At 38.2% G+C, this 20,851-nt stretch overlaps 1 protein-coding gene across 1 annotated transcript; it reads left to right on the forward strand.

Annotated features, from left to right (window-relative positions):
* The first annotated feature begins 1,514 nt into the window (after window positions 1–1,514).
* Window positions 1,515–18,883, forward strand: LOC128613060 (brain-enriched guanylate kinase-associated protein). The gene is made up of 6 exons (XM_053633617.1): window positions 1,515–1,597; window positions 3,156–3,317; window positions 5,056–5,122; window positions 11,083–11,190; window positions 16,332–16,415; window positions 17,231–18,883. Exons 1-6 carry the CDS (start codon window positions 1,527–1,529, stop codon window positions 18,596–18,598), a joined length of 1,860 nt encoding a protein of 619 aa, XP_053489592.1. The 5' UTR covers window positions 1,515–1,526; the 3' UTR covers window positions 18,599–18,883.
* Window positions 18,884–20,851: the final 1,968 nt, after the last annotated feature.

Below are 20,851 nucleotides of genomic sequence, written 5' to 3' on the forward strand. Positions count from 1 at the left end.
TAAATACTCCTACTTGTAAGTATCATATTAATCACTGCAGAACTGGCTAATTTAACGATATGGCTTCATTATTTGTCAGCTTATAAAATAGCACTTGATTCAGTGCATCCTAATTTTCTGCCTTTTTTTTCTGTTTGTGTACCAACAGTTCCTTAAATGTAACCACAATACACTAAATCAAAGTCATGAAATGTTTGTGAGGCTAATTTACCATGCTTGGAATGAGCTATTTTGAGTTGTAAATGTAGTGAAATAATGCCAGCGTGTTGGTTAATCAAGTGCACTCTCCTATAAAGAAAATGTTCCTACAGTTTAAAGGATAAGCACTCCACTGCATCTTACTTTACATCTCACTTTAATTCGGCATTGTTCATAATTTTATCCATGACATATTCAGCCCTCAAGATAATGTATCCAATGTATACAATTATATTGCTATTAATTAATTATACTATACAATATTATTAATTAATAGTCATGTTTGTTTATATATATATATATATATATATATATATATATATATATATATATATATATATATATATATATATATATTTGTCCTCGATTGGTATTCTACTTTTTTTTTTAGTCCAAAATATATATTTCGGTGTGACATATTATGGTTACATCAAACTGCTATATAGTGGCACTGGACTTAATACTACTCCTTTCTGAAGCTGATATTGCTCAAGAAGGTTTGCACATAAGCACCTCTTTTTACACTAACTCCACCCATGCACACAATATCTGTGCAAATGTTTAGAGGGACCTATGTTCATAGTTATGGTTGAGGTCAAGAATGCCAGTATGTGGAATTTCAGTATTGAATATTATGGGGTTTGGTACACATGGGTAACTCAACTCGGAACTCGGAACTTCACAGTTATTTTTATTTATATACGCATATTTATTTATAAATAAGTTTTCTTAGAAACATTCACTTTGTCTTGCCAGGTTTCAATGCAACTATTTATTAAATGCATAAACACTTTAGAAATTAAATGTGATCAAAAGAAGGAAGCCTTTTCTGAATTGTACTTGAATTGTACCCTATATATACATTTTCCTGCAGTGGGTTGGAATTCGTACCCTATGTCCCCTGGAAGTGGAAGAGAAGATGGATGGATGGAGGGATGGATATACATTTTCCAAATAACTGTAATGAATGTATTTAAAAAAACATACAAACAAAAGTCCCATTTACAATAAATATGCCTGATAATCGAAAACACACATTAAAGCCCACTGCATCCAATTTAGAATAAATACTAAAAAAAAAAAAAACTTAGCAACTGGTTACTCAAAAATGTTTTTCAGGCATTCATACGTTCCAGAGGTCCTGGAAGTAAATGAGTTCTCTATGGACTGTGTGATTGTAGCAGTGTTCTCTCTTTTCTCTTTTTATCAGGCTCAATCCTGACAGAAAATTATTGTCTGCTTCTGGAAGGAAAACTTAGGGTCTTTCACAGTCTCTGGGCTCCAACACCCAGTGCACTTACTACACACAAGAAAACGCAAACTATAACATGAAAAAAATATATATTGGGAAAACTGCACTTAAAGCCTCTCGAAATGGTTGTAAACATCAGAAAAGAAGGTAAGAGGAAAGCAAATCAAAAATCATATATCATCTAGGCACTTCCATTAACTCAAGTGTTTGCTAAACTGCTCCTTGGGGACCCCCAGATGGTACATTTTTACTATTGCCCATCTCCGAAAACATCTCAACCATGCACTATTGTCCATACATTGTATGTCCACAGTATGTGGACACCTGATCATGTAACATCCCATCCAAAACCATGCGCATTAATATGCAGAAGGTCACTCCTTCATTCCTATAACAACCTCCAGTCTTGTGAGAAGGCTTTCCACTAGATTTTGTACCATATTGGGATTTGTGCCCATTCAGCCACAAGAGCATAAGAGGTTGGGCACTTATGCCCTGCAAGAAGGCCTGGCATGAAGTCAGTGTTGCAGTTCATCCTAAAGGTGTTCAGTGGGTTTGAGGTCAGGGTTTGGTTCAGGCCACTCACTCGAGTTCTTCTTTACAGCATACAAAGACATCATAGACATTCTGCATCCAACTTTGTGTCATAGTTATGGAAAAACATCAAATGGATGTTATGGTCAGGTGTCCACATACTTTTGGCCATATACTGTAACTTACAGGTGCATTTGGAGCAAAAATTGTGGACTTTCTGAGGAGCCCCAGGGACCATCCTGAAAAACACTGCATTAATCACCTCATATTAGTAATCATTCATCTCTACATAATCTACATGTCAGTGTATTCAAATAAAACTACAACATTATTTTCATCTGTACTCAATAATCACAATAAAAAATAAGTTTAGATGAGGGAATGTGTTTCCAATGCAACTAAAATTAACCTGGAGCCATAATATATATCCAAAACAGCTATAATATAAAGGCAAACGTTCCAGTCGTAGGTGTGTTGTAACTTGAGAATAGGATTTCAGCAGATTCAAAAGAACTGAGAGCTGTAAGATATGTGTGAAGTGGTGTTATACTGAACACCTCCAGAGCAAATGTCTGTTGAAAAAATCATATATGGAGTCTAATTTCCATATAATCTGTACATTACTTCCTTTGCTTTATTCCCTTCTCTCCCACTCTTTCCACAATCTTATACCAGGATTCAAACCTCCAACAGCACTCCCAATCACATTCTAACTTATTCTTCAAAAGAGTGTTCGATTTTGCTGATATAGTGGCGTTCTTGTGAAAGAGGCTACTAGATAATTACTGGAATTAGATCATTAGACTGTACATTTTGGTCCATTTCATTGCATGTGACTCTGTTTTAAATCAGTTCATCAGGGATGAGACCATCCCATCTTCATCTATCATTAAAGAGCTTTTCTTTCCTGTGCTGCTGTGTTACATCATAACTTTATTTTCCAGGTTGATTAACCAACTACATCACTAGTCTTTTGGTTTTGTGGTTTAATAATGTTGCATATTGCACTTAAAAAGTTAATATAACCAACATGAAACAGATGCAGAATGATTAGTCCGTTGCCACCATACATAAAAGATGACATACAGTATGCGTGTCATTATTTAGGAAGCAGTGAATTTAAGTAGGATAAAGTAGTATCAATCATCTTCAACTGTTTGTATATGCGCAGTTCATTGCAGGAGCAGAAGGAGGACCTAAGGAAGCAGCTCTCCTATACCACTCATAAGCTGGAGATGCTGGAGACTGAGTGTGATGCCACAAAGCAGTACCTGGAGACAGAACTACGACGGGCACAGGAGGAGCTGGAGAAATTTACTGACAAGCTTCGCAGGTTCAAAGCATCTGTGCTTTTTTTTCCCCAAATAAGCCTAAACAAAATTACCAGACAGGGCAACTGGTTGAAGCCATAGGGAGAGTAATTCAATCTGGTCCTGTCCTAACTTTGTCAAAGAACGATTATTTAAAAATCTAATGAGGAGTCTTTTCCCAGCTGTCACTCAATCTAACGAAATCATCTACAGTGTAGGAAGACTATAATAATAGGTAATGTTGGGCATTTTTATGAGCCTTCCTGAGTGAAACTGATGGCCAGGATTAGTTTGCGCGTGAACTATTTAAAATCCACATACAGGATTTGCTGCTGGCATAGGGATTTCTCTCAAATATTTTTTTTAGCAAATTTGGTCAAACACTGCAGCTGTAATAGCTAATTATTCATGGCAAACAATACCTGTTGACTCATGCGACACATTTCTGTAACACAACACTGCCATCACCCTGCAAACGGTGTATTCCTTACATTTTTTTTTTATTCCTTACATTTATATAGTGCTTTTCTAGGCACTCAAAGTCCCTTACATAGTATGGAGGGTGGAGGATCTCCTCAACCACCACCAGTGTGTAGCATCTGCCCGGATGATTCGACGGCAGTCATAGTGCGCCAGAATGCCCACCACACACTAGCTAATGGTGGAGAGGAGAGGAGAGTGATGTAGCCAATTCAGGGATAGTGATTATTAGGGGGCCATGGTAGATAAGGGCCCATGGGGGAATTTCATCATGACACCAGGGTTATACCCCTGCTCTTTACTAGAAGTGCCCTGAGATTTTTAATGACCACAGAGAGTCAGAACCTCGGTTTAACGTCTCATCTGAAAGATGGTGCTGTTTTTACAGTATAGTCTACCCGTCACTATATTAGGCCCCACACAGACCACCGGGTGAGTACCCCTTGCTGACCTCCCTAATACCACTTCCATCAGCAACCTTAGTTTTCCCCAGGAGGTCTCGCATCCAAGTGTTGGCCAGGCTCAACCCTGCTTAACTTCAATAGGAAACCAGACGAGAACTGCAGGGTGATATGACTCCGGCTAAAGTAAAAACAGGGCCACCTTTACTGGCCAGGTATGACTATATAAAAGTTTATTTAAAACTATTAAATGCTAGGAGCTACTCTTTGATCAACTTCAAAGCAACTTTTAATTTAAATACACAGTTCACATCAGCACATCATCATACGTAACACTAACAATAATCCACTTTCACTAAAGAATGAAGGAATAATGAATATAACCTTGAAATAAACTTCATTATTATTTATGTGAATAATTGTGTGTGTGTGTGTGTGTGTGTGTGTGTGTGTGTGTGTGTGTGTGTGTGTTCCCAGTGTTCCAGCAAAGTTCTTGGTTGATTAAATGTAATGTTGTTAGCACAATGCTCAAGTGGCTTGCAGCAGACAGCCCTCATGGCATGGTCTCCCCCTCATATGAAACTATAAACACACTCAAACCAAGAACATTAGAAGCAATTTCGATTATTATGTCATTTTAATTAACGCAGTGGCCTCTCCCCAAGTAATGAGCAGACTATTCACAATTAAATAACACAGTTTAAAACAGGATGCTTGCAAAAATGAGACTTAGATATGAGTATAGTTGGCACAACAGCATTTTCCACTGACACAGAGCATTTCATTAACATGTTGGAATCCCACCAAGAGTACAGTCTGTTTTAGCAAACCTTTGCAGTATTAAAAAGATTAGAACTCATCGTATCCAATTTATTTGCAGGATACAGAGCAGCTATGCAGCATTGCAGAGAATAAACCAAGAACTAGAGGAGAAGTTCAACCAAAAGGTAAGAAACCTGTCCACAGAACAGCAAACTGACAAAGATAGATTTTTAAAAAATTATATATAACATGGAAACAAACAAACAAACAAACAGATATGGTGGCTTAGTGGTTAGCATGTTTGTCTCGCACCTCTAGGGTTGGGGTTCGATTCCCGCCTTCGCCCTGTGTGCGTGCATGAGTTTGCATGTTCTCCCTGTGCTTTGGGGGTTTCCTCCCCCAGTCCAAAAACATGTAGTGTAGGCTGATTGGCATTTCCAAATTGTCCGCAGTGTGAATGAGTGAATGAGATTGTGCCCTGAGATGGGTTGGCACCCGATCCAGGGTGTTCACCGCCATGTGCCCCAAGTTCCTGGGGATAAGCTCCAGGTGCCCTGTGACCCTGTGTAGGATAAGGAGTATGGAAAATGGATGGATGGTTAGATAGATAGACAGATAGAATTACATATATAGATAATTTATGCCCAATCAGCAATCATGTCTAATTAGACAACTTCATCTGCCACACAATTGCATGTATTGATGGTTTGCTGCGTGGCTGTTATGTACCTGAAATTTCCATTAGTATTACTTCAATGGAAGATTGAAAGAACACAAGTACTCAATTGAGGTGGACATTTTTTTTTTATTCGATAAGAAGACGTGCGCATAAACTACGATGGAAACACATTTACCCAATAAATTCCTTGATGTGCATCAAAAAAGTTGTGACTTTGCCTGAACAAGTCATGTGATTGTAGAATTGACTCCGAAAATTTTAAATGGCCGAGAGCGAGAGGTAGTGTATGTTTGGATAGACGACTTTGTGTCAGTATCCCAGGAAGTGACGATTTTGTTCTCTTGAACACATGGGATGGAAACAGTGCTTTATTCACAAATGTTTTATGCAATATTTCAAGTTTTTGCATAAGTTAAATTCGCAACTTGGATGGAAACATATTTAATGCTAACAATGAATCATCATTCAAGTGCAACAGTCCAGGACAGCATGGTATATGTGCATTTAGCAGATCAGACAGGGAGGAGGAACCCATACTCCAAAACCTTGCAACACCAGACCAGTCCCAATAGATCTGCATAAAAGAAGCAATTTGGCCACTACGACAGAGGTCATGGATTGGTAATGGAATGATTTTCATAAGGTTGTGCTTTCTTGGAGTTAGGTAAGCCCTATGTATAAATTTAAATGTGTCCCAAATGACTGTCCAATCAATACTGTCATCAGTAAGGTTAAGATCTTTACACAGTGCTCTCTGGACAGTAAAAGGGCTATCCACTGAATTTAAAAGACGGGAATACAATTTGGACATCAGGCCTCTTGTCTGGCTCAGCATGTGATGCTGATAAACATCCAACATTCATACATCCATTTATTGTTGCGTAGTGCAGAAACAATGATGTCTTTAAATTATTTGTTGAGAACAAATTTCAGCCTAGTGGTTATGTAGTGTTTTATGGTTGTACTGCGCACAGTAGCTGACATTTCATATATTAAAGAATGCCTGAAACTATTCTAAAATATAACCACTGCATAGCAATAACCAGTGAATGGAAAATTTCCGTAGGGAAACAGTAGTGAGAGATTGACGGTTTTTATAGTATAAGACTTGAGGTAACGATAGGATAACCACTGCTGGCTGCGTTGGAGATATTTTTAAAGACTCAACTGATATTGATACAACTGATACTGACATTTAACTGCACAAGGGCCAGATATTAAAAAAAAAAAAAAAAAAGGGGGAACGAGCCAAAGTTCCATTTTCCAACCCTAACCCTAACACTCGTACATGTCCACTCTATTTACATCACCACCTATCTGAGACCTGTGAATATGTGCTGCTAGCATGGTCAGCTAGCATACATGGGCCAGGGTTGAGTTTCCCTCTATCCCTCATATCCATCCTGAGTCCGTACCCCCCACAGTCTCCTCAATAGCTGGTCTGTAGCTAAGTGCACCTAACACAGTCCAGTGGTCTCCCTCAAAATATTGCTGGTGTCCCTTAAGACCCTCACTTATGAGCTCATGCAGGAAGCCAAACTGAAATGGTTCTCTCAAGCCTTCTTGCTAGCAGTCACTTCAGTGTGTGAGTTTGGTGATTAAGCAAGTTGTATCCTGATGGCTGTATACTACTCTGTTGTATCCTGTTTTAATTGTACGTAAGTTGCTTTGAATAAGCGTGTCAGCAAGATATATGTAAATGTAAAAAGAGCAGGAGAATGCCTTGATATTAAGTTTGCTTTGCATGCATAAGTTGCCAGATGACTCTGTTTTGACATTGTAGTTGAACCCTGGGTTTTTACCTGATCTCATATTACTCACATTTGTAAACCAATCAATTGACCTCGCAGCGTTATGTGACGAGAAACCTGCTGAGTTTAACAGTACTCTACTGTTACTACTTTACTGCTATACTACATATATAGGGATAAATTTATACATTTACAATTAATATGCAGAATTGATATATTTCTGTAAAGAAATATGTAGGGCAATGGTGGCTCAGTGGTTAAAGGCTCTGGGTTACTGATCAGAAGGTCAGGAGTTCAAGCCCCAGTACTGCTACGCTACCACTGTTGGGCCCTTGGGCAAGGCCCTCAACACTCAGTTATATAAATGAGATAAAAATTTAATTAATATACTACTATTTGCACAGGTGGTAGTAATTCCATCATCAGATCAGCACATTTCCACTCAGTTAATGTGTGCTGGTTGACATTGTAGCATAGTTTATTTAGGTGAATCTCAAAGGTCCTAGCAGTTATGATGAGTGAAATAGAACACTAGTTACGTATGCAATGGACAACCATTAGAGTTCCCTGTCATTTGTAACCAGTGCTGACCCACACGCATAAGAAAGTACCCAGGTGATTTTTCACTGCCCCTGCCAGTTATTTGGTATTCAGAGAACCACCGTTTTGTTTTTTAACACAGTATCAAACAGAATACATTTTCATTTTGATGACAGTGAACTTTTCTAGGATATAATACCATCTACCATGTGGGGTCACTGACTGGTTTAGTGAATATGAAAATAATATAGATCATATGCTTATGGCTTTCACACTCACCGGATTCAAAACAATTGAAGGTATATTGAGATTTTTTGCACTGACAGGACTTTCCACCACCACCATCAAAACATGTCATTTGTCTCTCTTGCTAACAACTGGCAATACTATTCACACTTCACAGCCTATTCGTCAAATAAAAAGCCATTATGTTTTTCTGAGTGATTAAATCAAAAATAGAACCATACTACATTTATGAAAACTGAGACTTAGTTCAATTCTAATGTGACCTTCACATCCTTTGCCTTCCTCTAAATGTGCAGAATTTTGACAAAAATTCTTGACATATAAAATCCCCTTCTTTTTCAATTTTAGGGAGACAGACATCTACTGGAACAAATTACTGTCCCTCAAAAGAAGGTATGAGAACCTGCTTCAGAAGCACTTCTCATTGTGACTGTAGCATCTTTTAATTCCTCGCAAAGCTATTTCAAAGAAAAATGTTCGCACTGCGGGTCAAAACAAAAATGGACATTGAAGGAAAATGGAAGGTGAACAAAATAATAACAAGTAATGTTAACTTTGTGGAAAACCCAGCACTAGTGTGCTGAATCTGCATCTGCATGGGTGGATGAGAGGACCATGATAGAATATAAATGTAGAACTACAAAGTGAGTTATTCTGACCATTTTTTTGTGTGTGTGTGTATATCACAAAAGGAGTATAGCTGTGGAAATTTCTGTCTTTTCCTATTTCCTTGAAGACATATTTTCATGCATCAGGTGATTTGCACAGTGATGTCTGGAGAAAAAGCAATATTCAGTTGGAATGGAGCAGAAAGTAGCATGGTGACTAAATAAAATTTATGGCACTGAAGGAGTCAGAGTAACAGCCTCATAAACTACAGCTGTGCTACTTTTACATTCACTAGAATGAAACATATAAAAAATATATATATTTCTTAAAATACAACAATAATTCCTTTTAAGGCAGGTGGGTCAAACTCAATTTCTATCCAGGCCATATCAGTATTTTTCTGAGCGAATGAAGGGGCATAAACTAAGGTTACTGCATTTTCTCATACTGGATGCTATGTAGGGGTGAAATGAGAGCTTTACATGTTACTTAATTTTTAACATTGTGTACCACCAGTTAATCGTATGGGAAATTTAATGCTGTCTCATCTTACCAAAATACCAAACAAAAAAGCCAAACAAGATTGGTTTGATTCATTTTTAAATGTAAAATTTGCAGGATTTCATAGCACAAGATTATGCTAAAGATTCACTTTACTTGCGGTTGTGGTTATGGTAGCAGCAGCACAATCCTGTTGGAGGAGAAAATCAAATACACCACCTACTTCAATTTTTCCCATTGCAAAATAAACCAACACCACAGAAAACATCTCTCTCTCTCTCTCTCTCTCTCTCTCTCACACACACACACACACACACACACAGACACACACATTTGTTCCTCTTTCGCTGCTGACAGGGGTGATAAGAAATACATGGATACTTTCTTGTGCAATCACGCATGCATGCAGAAACCATTCAGCAAAGTAAAAAAGTGACTGTGAACTGTATATGTAAAAAACAAAAAAGAAAAACACCCTGTACACATACCAGAGCACATATATAGTACATCATATGATGCTTTCTGCTTAGTAGTTTGTGTCTACAGTTGGAGTTACAGGTTTTGTGTCCTGAAAACCATATGTACAATGCCCAGTCATTTAAGCAATTGGTTCAGTCTATGGAAGTGGATCCCTCGGTAAGGGAGCTGATATAACATTTCATCAACACTCCATTACAGAGAGAGCCATAGTGTCAGGTGTAGTAACTATAGTCTGCCTTGAAAGACACGTGCAAATCAACCCTGCCTAATCTGCCCTGTTTACCCGGGGTCCCGAGATAAGCCTGACATCAGGGTAGCTCTAGATAAAATATAGAAGAAGCAAAGAAGTGGAATTTTCGGAATCTGAATCCAATTAAGCATGCATTTCATTTGAAAAGGGAAAACACCTGAAGAACAAGCATGAATTTCAGACAGCTGCAGTAAAGGTCTGGCAGAGCATAACCAGGGAAGATGTCTATGGGTTCCAGACTTCATCCAGTCATTGACTGCAAAGGATTTGCAACAAAGTATTAAAAATGACATTTAAATTTATGACATTACATTAGTAAGGACATACTGAATACCCAAATAGTGATTTCCGTATTCAAATATTGGCACCTTAAATGGTTAACCAGTATTCTAATGAACAATGTTCCAAGTGTGGGCTTGCACCTAATATTAACTGTTCTACATCAGTGTTCACTAGCCTTTGTACTATATAACAGTGATGCCCATTGAAACATTTTAAATATAAAATGCCAAATAGGTATAATTATGAAGCAGATCTGACTACCATGAATACCATGATAGAGAAGTGTTAGCATTTCATATAAGTAAGAATTACAATTTTGCCACGAAAACTAATGCCCATACTTGCAACAATGTGAACAGAACATAAGAAATGGGGACAGTCAAATTTGACCTGCTATAATAATAATAACAGTTTCCTCAAAAATGTGATCTGAGGCAGTGGAAGAGGGATTAAAGAGATTTTTTTTTTGCTTAGATCCCCTATGTTTGTGTAATAAATATCCTATCATGATTATATAAACACATATATTATAACATTGTTATAACATTTTAACATTGTTGATTGTAGTTTAATATATACGGTCGTTCTCAGCATTTAGAAACTGGGAGTGTGGAATTTTAATAGATAGTTATGGATGAAGACACAAACACACACACACACACACACACATACACACACACATAAAAATTGAGCTGCAGGTCACAATGTTGTCTAGCAAAAATAGCAATCCTGAATTGATCTAAAGTAGAGATTGTGCTTTTCAGTGATTTTACATCGCTATCATTACTTATTTTCTCCTTCATTTAGACACAGCAATATGAAGAGGAGAAAAGGACACTCAGCCGAGAGATCATCGTACTCAATAATCATTTAATGGAGGCCAAAATCACTATTGAAAAGCTCAGAAAAGACAATGTAAGTCATTTATTATAATGAATTAAACTACTAACTCTGGTTAATAAAACTGATGCAAATGCATTTTGCACTATAATAATACTAACAAAACAGCACAAAACATTGAAATCTTTCTTTAAGCACCATGGAACAACTTTGTACTGTTCAGGGTCTCAAAATACATTTTCAGATTTATTGGTTTAAAATCCACGTCTTTGGTTTCTCCACAACACACTCGACCACTATGCAGAAATGGCTCACCTTTTTGACTCTGGACACCTGGCAAAGATTTGCTTCTTACCTGGAGGTCATATCAGGTGACATAGATGGGATCCACATCTGTTCTATGCACACTCTCCAGTGGTGTCCTACAAGGCTCGGTGCTGAGTCCCCTTCTGCTTTCGCTCTATAGCCGTTCTCTTGGTGAGGTGATATCCTCACATAGGTTTTCATATGACACTCATCTCATCCTCTCTTTTATGCCCTCAGACTTTCATGTTTGAGCATGGATCTCAGAATGTCTGACAGACATCTCCTCATGAATGGCAGCTCATCAGCTAAAACTAAATCCCAATAAGACTGAGCATCCCTGGAGATGCTGTACATCCCCAGAGACTGAGAATCCGTGGAGATGCTGTACATCCCCAGAGATGCTCACCCATGTCAATATCATATAATCTTCCTGGACAAGTCTCAGATTTCACAAACTGTCACTGTACCCAACATTGGGGTAGTCCTGGACAACCAACTGTTCTTCTTGCCACACATTGCTAAAATTGACTCACTCATGTACATTTACATTTATGGCATTTGGCAGACGGCCCTTTTCCAGAGCGACTTTATTTGTATTTTTTTTATATATACAACAGAGCAGTTGAGGGTTAAGGAACTTGCTCAAGGGCCCAGCAGTGGTAGCTTGACGGTGGTGGGATTTGAATTCAAGACCTTCTAATGTCTTGAGCTACCACTGCCCAAGTTGTAGGTTTCTCTTTTACAACATCAGTGGGGTCTGGCCATTTCTATACACAGAGCACTCAGGCGTTTCTTCAGTCCCTTGTCATTTTGAGACTGGAATACTGCAACTCACTCCTATCAGGTATGCCCCTGCGTACCATCCGACCTCTGCAACTGATTGAGAACGCAGCTGCACGACTTAAGTTCTCACTCAACACACCATTGTTACACTCCCTCCACTAACTTCCTGTAGCTGCTTGCATCAGATTTAAAACAATGATGCTTGCCAACAAACTGGACACGTGCCTGCCTACCTTAAACTGCTCAACTGGACCCACAATCTCTCAGGGTACAAGGAAGACATGCATGAAGGCTCTTCTCTGCCCTGGCACCCACTTGAGGGAGTGAACTTCCCATGTCTGTCTAAACAGCTCACTGCCTGTCTTAAAACAAGACTAAAGACCTACCTATTCACTAAGCACTTAAAATAGCAATTTATTAATTTAAAGAAATAAAAAATAATAATTGTCTTATGTTTTGTTCATACTGTACTAACCTCCACGACAGTGTTTTTCCAACTGATATTATTCTTGCTTCTTGACCTTGTGAACTTGCATGAGGATGTGTTTTTGGTATAGACAACAAAAAAGTACTTTGCTCTGGATAAGGGCATCTGCTAAATGCCAAAACTGAAAATGTAAATTCACAAAATCTGCCTAATTGCACCATAAGGGTGCAACCCAAACAGACAACTTGGTAATTTAAAGAACAAAGGTCATTTAACTGGATATAAATAAAGTCAAAAGAAAAGCTATGCCCACTAAACCCTTCTCCTCGCCTTGACTATTCCTGAGTTCGTTTCTACACATTCTTATACGAATCATGAAACCATGGAATGACAAGAGCCTTTTTATTTTAAACTCATTAATTCACGGTCACACTTCATTTTATTACCATATGTCTAGATCAATCTGTGTTCTAAGCCACCCTTTGAAAAGAAATGCAGCTCACTATCATTCTAAATAAATACCAAGGGGATTGACAGAAGGTAGACTGTATGAGATAGTGATAATTGTCTGGAGGGCACCATAGGAAAGATTGAGGTCAGATGGTGGACATGTTGAGTGCAGATTGCAGGGGCCCAGTGGGAATAAGACGTAAGTGACTTAAGAAGACTTAGGAATGGGTTCAGCTGAGAGGATGATAACATTTCATTGTGTAAAGAATACTGGTCTACTCTATGTGATACAGTGATTTACAGTTTAACTTCAGAGCAGGAATGGAACAGTACAAAAGAAAAATATATGTTAGTTCTGAAACCCAAGGGTTTCATAGTATCTGTTTACTACTTCAGATTTTTACATTTAAAAAAAAAGATGACATTGAATGAGATTATATGTTCTGCTCTGTGAATGCACTACAATGGAGATGCAATGGCGTTACATTACAGGAGCAGTGAACATCCATCCATCCATTTTCTGTACCGCTTATTGTACACAAGGTCATGGGAAACCTGTAACCTTTCGTAGGAGACTCAGGGCACGGGACACCCTGGACGGGGTGCTAACCCATTGCAGGGCACTATCACACACACATACACACCTAAGGACAATTTGGAAATGGAAATCATCCTACAACGCATGTCTTCGGACTGAGGAAGGAAACCTGAGAACCCGAATGAAACCTGGAGGTGCAAGGCAAACGTGCTAACCACTAAGCCACTGTACCTCAGAATTCAGAAGAAAGAAGAATGTTTACTAAGGTATATTGAAGGAAAATGGAAATTTGAAAGTTTAAAAAAAAGTTTCAACAGCCTGAGTTTACAGTACACATTACATAGTTTACATAAGGGAATTATATGCTTTAGAATTGCTGAGATGGCTGTCACATTTGTTAAGTATTTCAAGTTAAGTTGGGTACAGAGAATCTTTGAAAAAACTTCATTCACAGGGTGAAGTGACAGTGAAAGAGGATCTCCAGTCTCCCTCTATCCAGCAAAAAAAAACAAAACTGGAAATATCTGGTAAGATAACATTTTGCCTAATATTTTCTGTATCCCATAGACTAAGTATATTAAACTAAAGGTTCAGTTAACAGTTGTGTTATGGCTTGCATGTAGCATATCTACCTAGTCTCATAGCTAGAAGTTATCTAGCTATCTAGCTATATTACAATTAGATAGCTGTAACAATGTGTGTTACCAGTGGTAAATTAAAGGAATAACACAGACTGTTATGAAGAAGGGAAAGAAACTGATTAAATATATGGCAGCCAAAGACAAAGAGAGAGCGAGAGAGAGAAAGAGAGAGAGAGATTCATCCTCAGAAAATAAGTCAGTGAAGAAGACCTAAATGAAAATATGTAATAGTCTAGATAATATGATTTAAGATTATTAATTAAAGATGAAGCCAATAATTTAAGCTGTTAACATCACAATATAACTATATTAAAAGCGGAGATATTTTAACAGCCATTCGCTTGTCATTTCAGAATTCAGACAAGCAATATGCAGCCACGGTTGGTCTTCAACACTGTGTGACAGAACATGATGAGCGAATAAGAATCAAGAAAGGAGGCAGAGGTGCGTTTACTGTCCATGGTGAGATTTCATATGCAAACATTTGCGATATTATTATGATTTATTTATTTTTTTGTGATAATGTGAGTCTTTCTTGTTAAAAAGCATGTTGTTAGTGCAAATTCAGACAAATGCCTAACTTTTATATGCCATTTTCTTAAAGTGCTTCACTTAGTATGTGCACAGATAAATGTAATTCCCTTAAAGTGATATAAAAGACCTGAAAGCAGCTGAAAGAAATACACTGAACAATGGAAGCAAGTCACAAAAGAAGACTGTGAGTTTAAGAACAAAACAACATAGCTGGGGGGAAAAGGAAAAAAACATTTCGTCTATCATGTTTAACAACTTTTTATTCACCAATTTCTCTCTCTCTCTCTCTCTCTCTCTCTCTCTCTCTCTCTCTCTCATATGCAGATAACATGGAGACACAGTGGTTTCTTGTCTAACCTCTAACCCTGTCTTGTGGTTTTAGTCCTGTCCTCCAGTCCAGACACACAGCTCTGCACTGTTTCTGTTCTTATACATTGTTACACATGAATGTATTATTTGAATAACTCTTAAGCTATTTTAATAAATCTTGCACTATTAACTGGAATCTGCTGTATTTGGTTTTTATTATTTACAAAACAAAAAATATGAGTACTGTATATCTTATATATACAGTATAGCTTACCCATCCTAACTATCAGGGGCCATGATAAATCACCTGGATACCTTCTTGTGCATATGTGAACAACACAAAGTGACACTACAACATAGAATTTCATATAAACACCATTGTCATGAGGCCATCATTCCCTTTCTTCTTAATGTCTCGTACACATGTAGTTCTCTTGTGAACATTGGAGTCATGTGCGTTATCTATCACTCCTGCCAGTTACCTACAAAATGTTGCTCATTACAGTACTCACCTCTTTGACCTACAATATAGGTGATGTACACCATAGAAACTCAAGTTTCAAATAATAATAACAAGTTTATAAAGCAAAACAGTATGTTGGCTTTCTCAAGCCAAAATAATAATATAAAGCAGCCGTCATTGCAGGATTGGTAGCATGTTTAAAAAGCTGGTGTGGATATTAATACTAGATTAAATAAACTGAAGCACAAACTGCTTGATATGTCAGATACAGACATGTAAAATCATTTCAGAAATTCTTTTTGGTGTGATTTTTTTTTTTTTTTTTTTTAATTATTCAGTCTCATTATCGTTGTCGGCAGCACCTTTCAAACAAAGTTACATGACCTTTCCTTGATTCCTACCTTTCATGTGCAGAATGATTTGTCACCCTTCATATGAAGCTTATATATATATATATATATATGTGTGTGTGTATATATATATATATATATATATATATATATATATATATATATATATATATATATATATATATACATATACATACATACATATATGGAATATATAAGCCTTTGATTATTTTAGTCAACAGAGTAAAAAAATTTAGGTAACAGCTATTGTAAATAGGTGTAAAACATGACACTGCTCAGTGACTAGTCAGAACTGCATATTTCATAAACCCAGAATTCAGAATTAAGCTTATATTTAATATTCCACGAAAGTACCGTTGCTAGGACACCATACTGACATGCTGCTTTCCCACAGGACCTGTACAAGAAGGACCGCAACAGTGCAGCTCAGCTCCTGCAGTGTGGAAAATCCCATTACAGAGCACAGAAGCAGTCCAAGGTAATTCTACTTCTTGCTCTATTTTTCCCCATGCCTGCCATACAAGACACAACAAAGCCTTTCACAATAATGGTATATGACATTCTCCTCAACTGACTTGCATCATGCATAGAAGTGGATTTTTTTTCAGGGCACTCTAGGTCAGCAATTATAAGAGAACAATTATAATAATCAGTGAGATCAGTGAGCATATGCTTGAGCTTTAGGTTTACCTGCAATTCCATCCTAAGAGGAAAATTGTTTTAATAATAGCCCTGACTACAAGGAAATTATGGTATTTTGTTCCTAATAAGCACATTTTTGTTATCAAAAAGTAATGACATGATATCTATATCTTCTTCAACAATTATATTTAATCTGCGAGCATGCATGCTGTTGTAATTTAAATGTAAGAAACTGCCTTTGATATTGATTTGGTACTAGGTTTGATGAAACAGAAACGTAGATGCAGTGATGTATCAGAGAAAGCAAAACATAAATGAATTTCTGAAAGGAAAACTTTAGAATTTTTAGCATTTCAACAACATTTTGCTCTATTTTCAGAATGTTGAAATGCTGACAGCAAGGAACAAATTCACAGAAGGAGATGAACAGATTTTGAAAACAGAGTGGGAAGTTGTGGCAATGTACAAGTGGAATTAGGGAAATGCGCAAACTACAATTTATGCATAAATTAAAGAACGGCACACAAATTGTCAATTAGTAGAATATCATACCAGAAACTGTTTTGACATCCAGCATGCATATCCATAATTATTACAAATAAAAATTATTCTACTTTTTCCCCTCCCTAACCTTCCATGCACCTCTCTTAGCTGCTCACTGACTTTCAAGAGAAGGCAAGTCCTCATATGGAGAATCATGGGCATGGGAGGGACAAGGGCCACTCACCTTATTCTGGTGCTAAAGTACTGGAGAAGACTGAGCCAGGTAGTAGCTGCCCGGTCACACGGTCACCTAGCCCACAGCCTCAAGACCCAGACTTTCTGGCAAATGACGAAATGAACAGAGTTGATACTCTCCAACACCATGCTGTATACAAATCTTCTGATCTATACTGCAGTGACACAGCACTATATTGTCCCATGGATGAGAGGCGACAGGATCGCTGGCAGGGGCGTCGGAAGAGTGTGGACCTCCATGGCAGGAACACCAGCATTCTCCAAACCCGGAACTCTACAGACAGCAACCCAGAGGATTACGATTTCCACTCTCAGTACTCCCACAATGATGTGGCTCTCCATGAATTTGCGACACCAGCTTCTAGCTCTTACTCTAGCTTTAGTGTGGCTTCAGATGAAAAGGGGCTTGCTCCCAGCAGCACCCTTTCCTCCTCTCACCTAGCTCTATACTTGGACTGGCGGGATGGTGATTACGAGTGTAAGAGTACATCCTCTTATGACAAAGACAGCCCCAGGTTTCCCAAGTCGCACAGCTTCCAACACATGGCCCCCAGCCCACAAAAGGGCAACTCCCCAGTCTACATGCGAACAGCGTCCTGCTACAGCGAGCCATACCATTCACCGCAGCTCACTTCCTCCCACAACATGGGCTCCTCAGGAGTGCCAACAGAGAGCTGCAACAGCATCCATATTCCTGAGGAGGAGTTAATGGGCCGCTGGAGGCATCTGAGTGTGGAGAACATCAACAGCTTTTCATATCGCGACCCTGGCCGTGTTTCCCCTTATACCTCCTCTGAGCAGCGGTTTGCAATTGGCCCTTCCAAGATCAAACTAGGACCCCTATACAGCAGTGTCCAGGAAGGAGACAACACCTTCCGCACAGGTATGCCAGATTCCTGCTTCTCCACCTCGCCTGGCTCCAGCTTGGCACCAAGCCCCAAGCACAGTCTGGGCTTGTGTAAGACTGAAAAAGGACCACCGTACCAGTCAAATAACAGCATCCAGGAGTCTAAGAGCAGTCTCTTCCTTTCTGGAATCTCAAAAGACAATGAAAGCACTGTGGGAAATGTGAACAAAGAATATGTGGATGTACGCCTCAACAGCTCAGCTGAGTCATTACACCAAACTTCACTGGATGCCTCCAATATGCGGCACTACCAGCTTCAAAGTCCAGGGCCACAGAGGAAGACTTCCCCACAGCACCAAAGATTCACAAGCACAGGACTCAGTAGAAAGGACAGTCTGACCAAAGCTCAACTGTATGGAACACTGCTTAATTGAGTCATTTTTTCAATCTATAATTGAACCCTCACCACTGACTCACCTGGCTGCATTCTGAAAAAAAAACCTAGCTTTAGGGTGTGGTAAGTGGTTGGCTTTAAAACTGTTGGAAAGACAAAGGGGTAGTGTTATTTAGAGCATTAACATATGAAATACCTCATTCCAAAGTCATCATACTGTATAATACTAATATTTTTGAATAGAGACTAGGTTTTACATATACATTATTTTACCTGCTTAAACAATTTCCCTTTAATTAATTAAAAACATTTTTTTGCTACTAATTGGCCCTAATAAAAATGTCATATATGCTTTTTAAAAAGTCATATATATATATATATATATATATATATATATATATATATATATATATATATATATATATATATATATATATATATATTTGCACATCTATGCCAAGCAATCATTTAGTTGTAAAAGTTAGAATAACCCTGCCTAACTGCACTACATCTGAAACTGTAGCGCAACAAGAATGTGTGGGTTAGGTGACCTAAACGTAGGTTAAAGGCCTCTGCTTTAAAAGCATGTCTTGAAATATTTGCATGGAGCATTCTTATAATGCCTTTGTAAATAAAGGTATTTTCAAAGTACGCATCTAGTACATGTTTTACGTATGTGAATTTTCATGTGCTGTTCCTTAAAATGAACAGGAGTCTACGAAATCCACATTAATCCTAATAAAAACTTATTTCAGACCACTAGACTGTTTACAACGTGCAGTTTATACAACTGCATTCACTGTATCTCTGTGTAGTGTAAAATAATGAGAAAAAGCTTTGCCCCCCCCCCCCCCCCCACCGTTTCCCAAAAAATAATTAGATGCAAGGCCTTTTGCTTTGTCTTCGCATTTATTACAGTTAATCGTTATTATTTATTTATTATTTGTTTATTATTATTTACATTTACAAACTGCTGTATTTAGATTGATCTACTATGAACGAATAGTAGTAGACAGCATGAAATTTTATCTGCTTGACCCTACTACTAATGAATAGTTCTTAGTCATATAAATATGTGCAGCACTCAGATTAAAGACTTACCTTGTTTGGAAAAAGTCCAAAATTTAGCATGACCCAATAAGCCCAGTGTGGATTTGGTTTGTAAAATGGATACTGTAGTCCTTCTAAAGTACAAGGGCAGCTGTGGCTCAGTTGGTAGAGCAGGTTGTCCACTAATCGTAGGGTTGGGGGTTTGATTCCTGGCCCACATGACTCCACATGCCGAAGTGTCCATGGGCAAGACACTAAACCCCAAGTTGCTCCTTGCGTGGCAGCTCAGCTACTGTGAATGGGTGAATGAGACACAGTGTAAAGCACTTTGGATAAAAGTGCTATATAAGTGCACCATTTACAAGGCTCCATTTTCCCCCCCTTTGGCATCAGAAATTCTTTGCATTCTTTTGCCAGTTTATTAGGTATACCTATCTTGTAGTTATAAATCATTGGCTATTTTTTCCAAGGTCAAATTCAGGTAGAAAATACAATCATTTTCCAACCTAAGGCTGTGGCGCGGGTGGTAGAGTGGGTTCTCCACTAATCGTAGGGTTGGCGGTTCAATGCCTGGGTGACTCCACATGTTGAAGAATCCTTGGGCAAGACACTGAACCCCAAGTTGCTCCCGATGGCAAGTTAGCACCTTGCATGGCAGCTCTGCTACCATTGGTGTGTGAATGAGACACAGAGTAAAGTGCTATATAAGTGTGCCATTTAACTATATTTTAGCTACATTTATACATATAGATAGGCCAAGTTTACATCTGAACAAATAAACAAATCTTTATTCCATACAAATAAAAATAATAATAACTGAGTCAAATAAAAAAAATGCATTTGGTGCAAACCTGTGATAATAGGCATATCTTTGAATAGCCCACATATGCACTATATGGCCAAAGGTTTGTGGACACCTGATCATCACATCCATATATGGGCGTTCTACAAACTGATGCAACAAAGTTGGAAGCAAAAAATTATATAGGATGTCTTTGTATGCTGTAACCTTACAAATTCTCATCACTGGAACTAAGAGGCTCAAACATGTTCCAGCATGATAATTCCCCTGCTCACCAAGGTTATGGTCGAGGAACTCAAGTGGCCTGCAGAGAACCCTGACCTCATCCGCACTAAACACCTTTGGAATGAACTGGAACACCGACTGCACCCCAGGCCTCCTTACTCTACATTAGTCCCTGACCTCACTAATGCTCTTGTGGCTGAATGAGCACAAATCCCC

The sequence above is a fragment of the Ictalurus furcatus genome, chromosome 9 (assembly GCF_023375685.1).
Source record: "Ictalurus furcatus strain D&B chromosome 9, Billie_1.0, whole genome shotgun sequence".
Taxonomy (NCBI): Eukaryota; Metazoa; Chordata; class Actinopteri; order Siluriformes; family Ictaluridae; genus Ictalurus; species Ictalurus furcatus.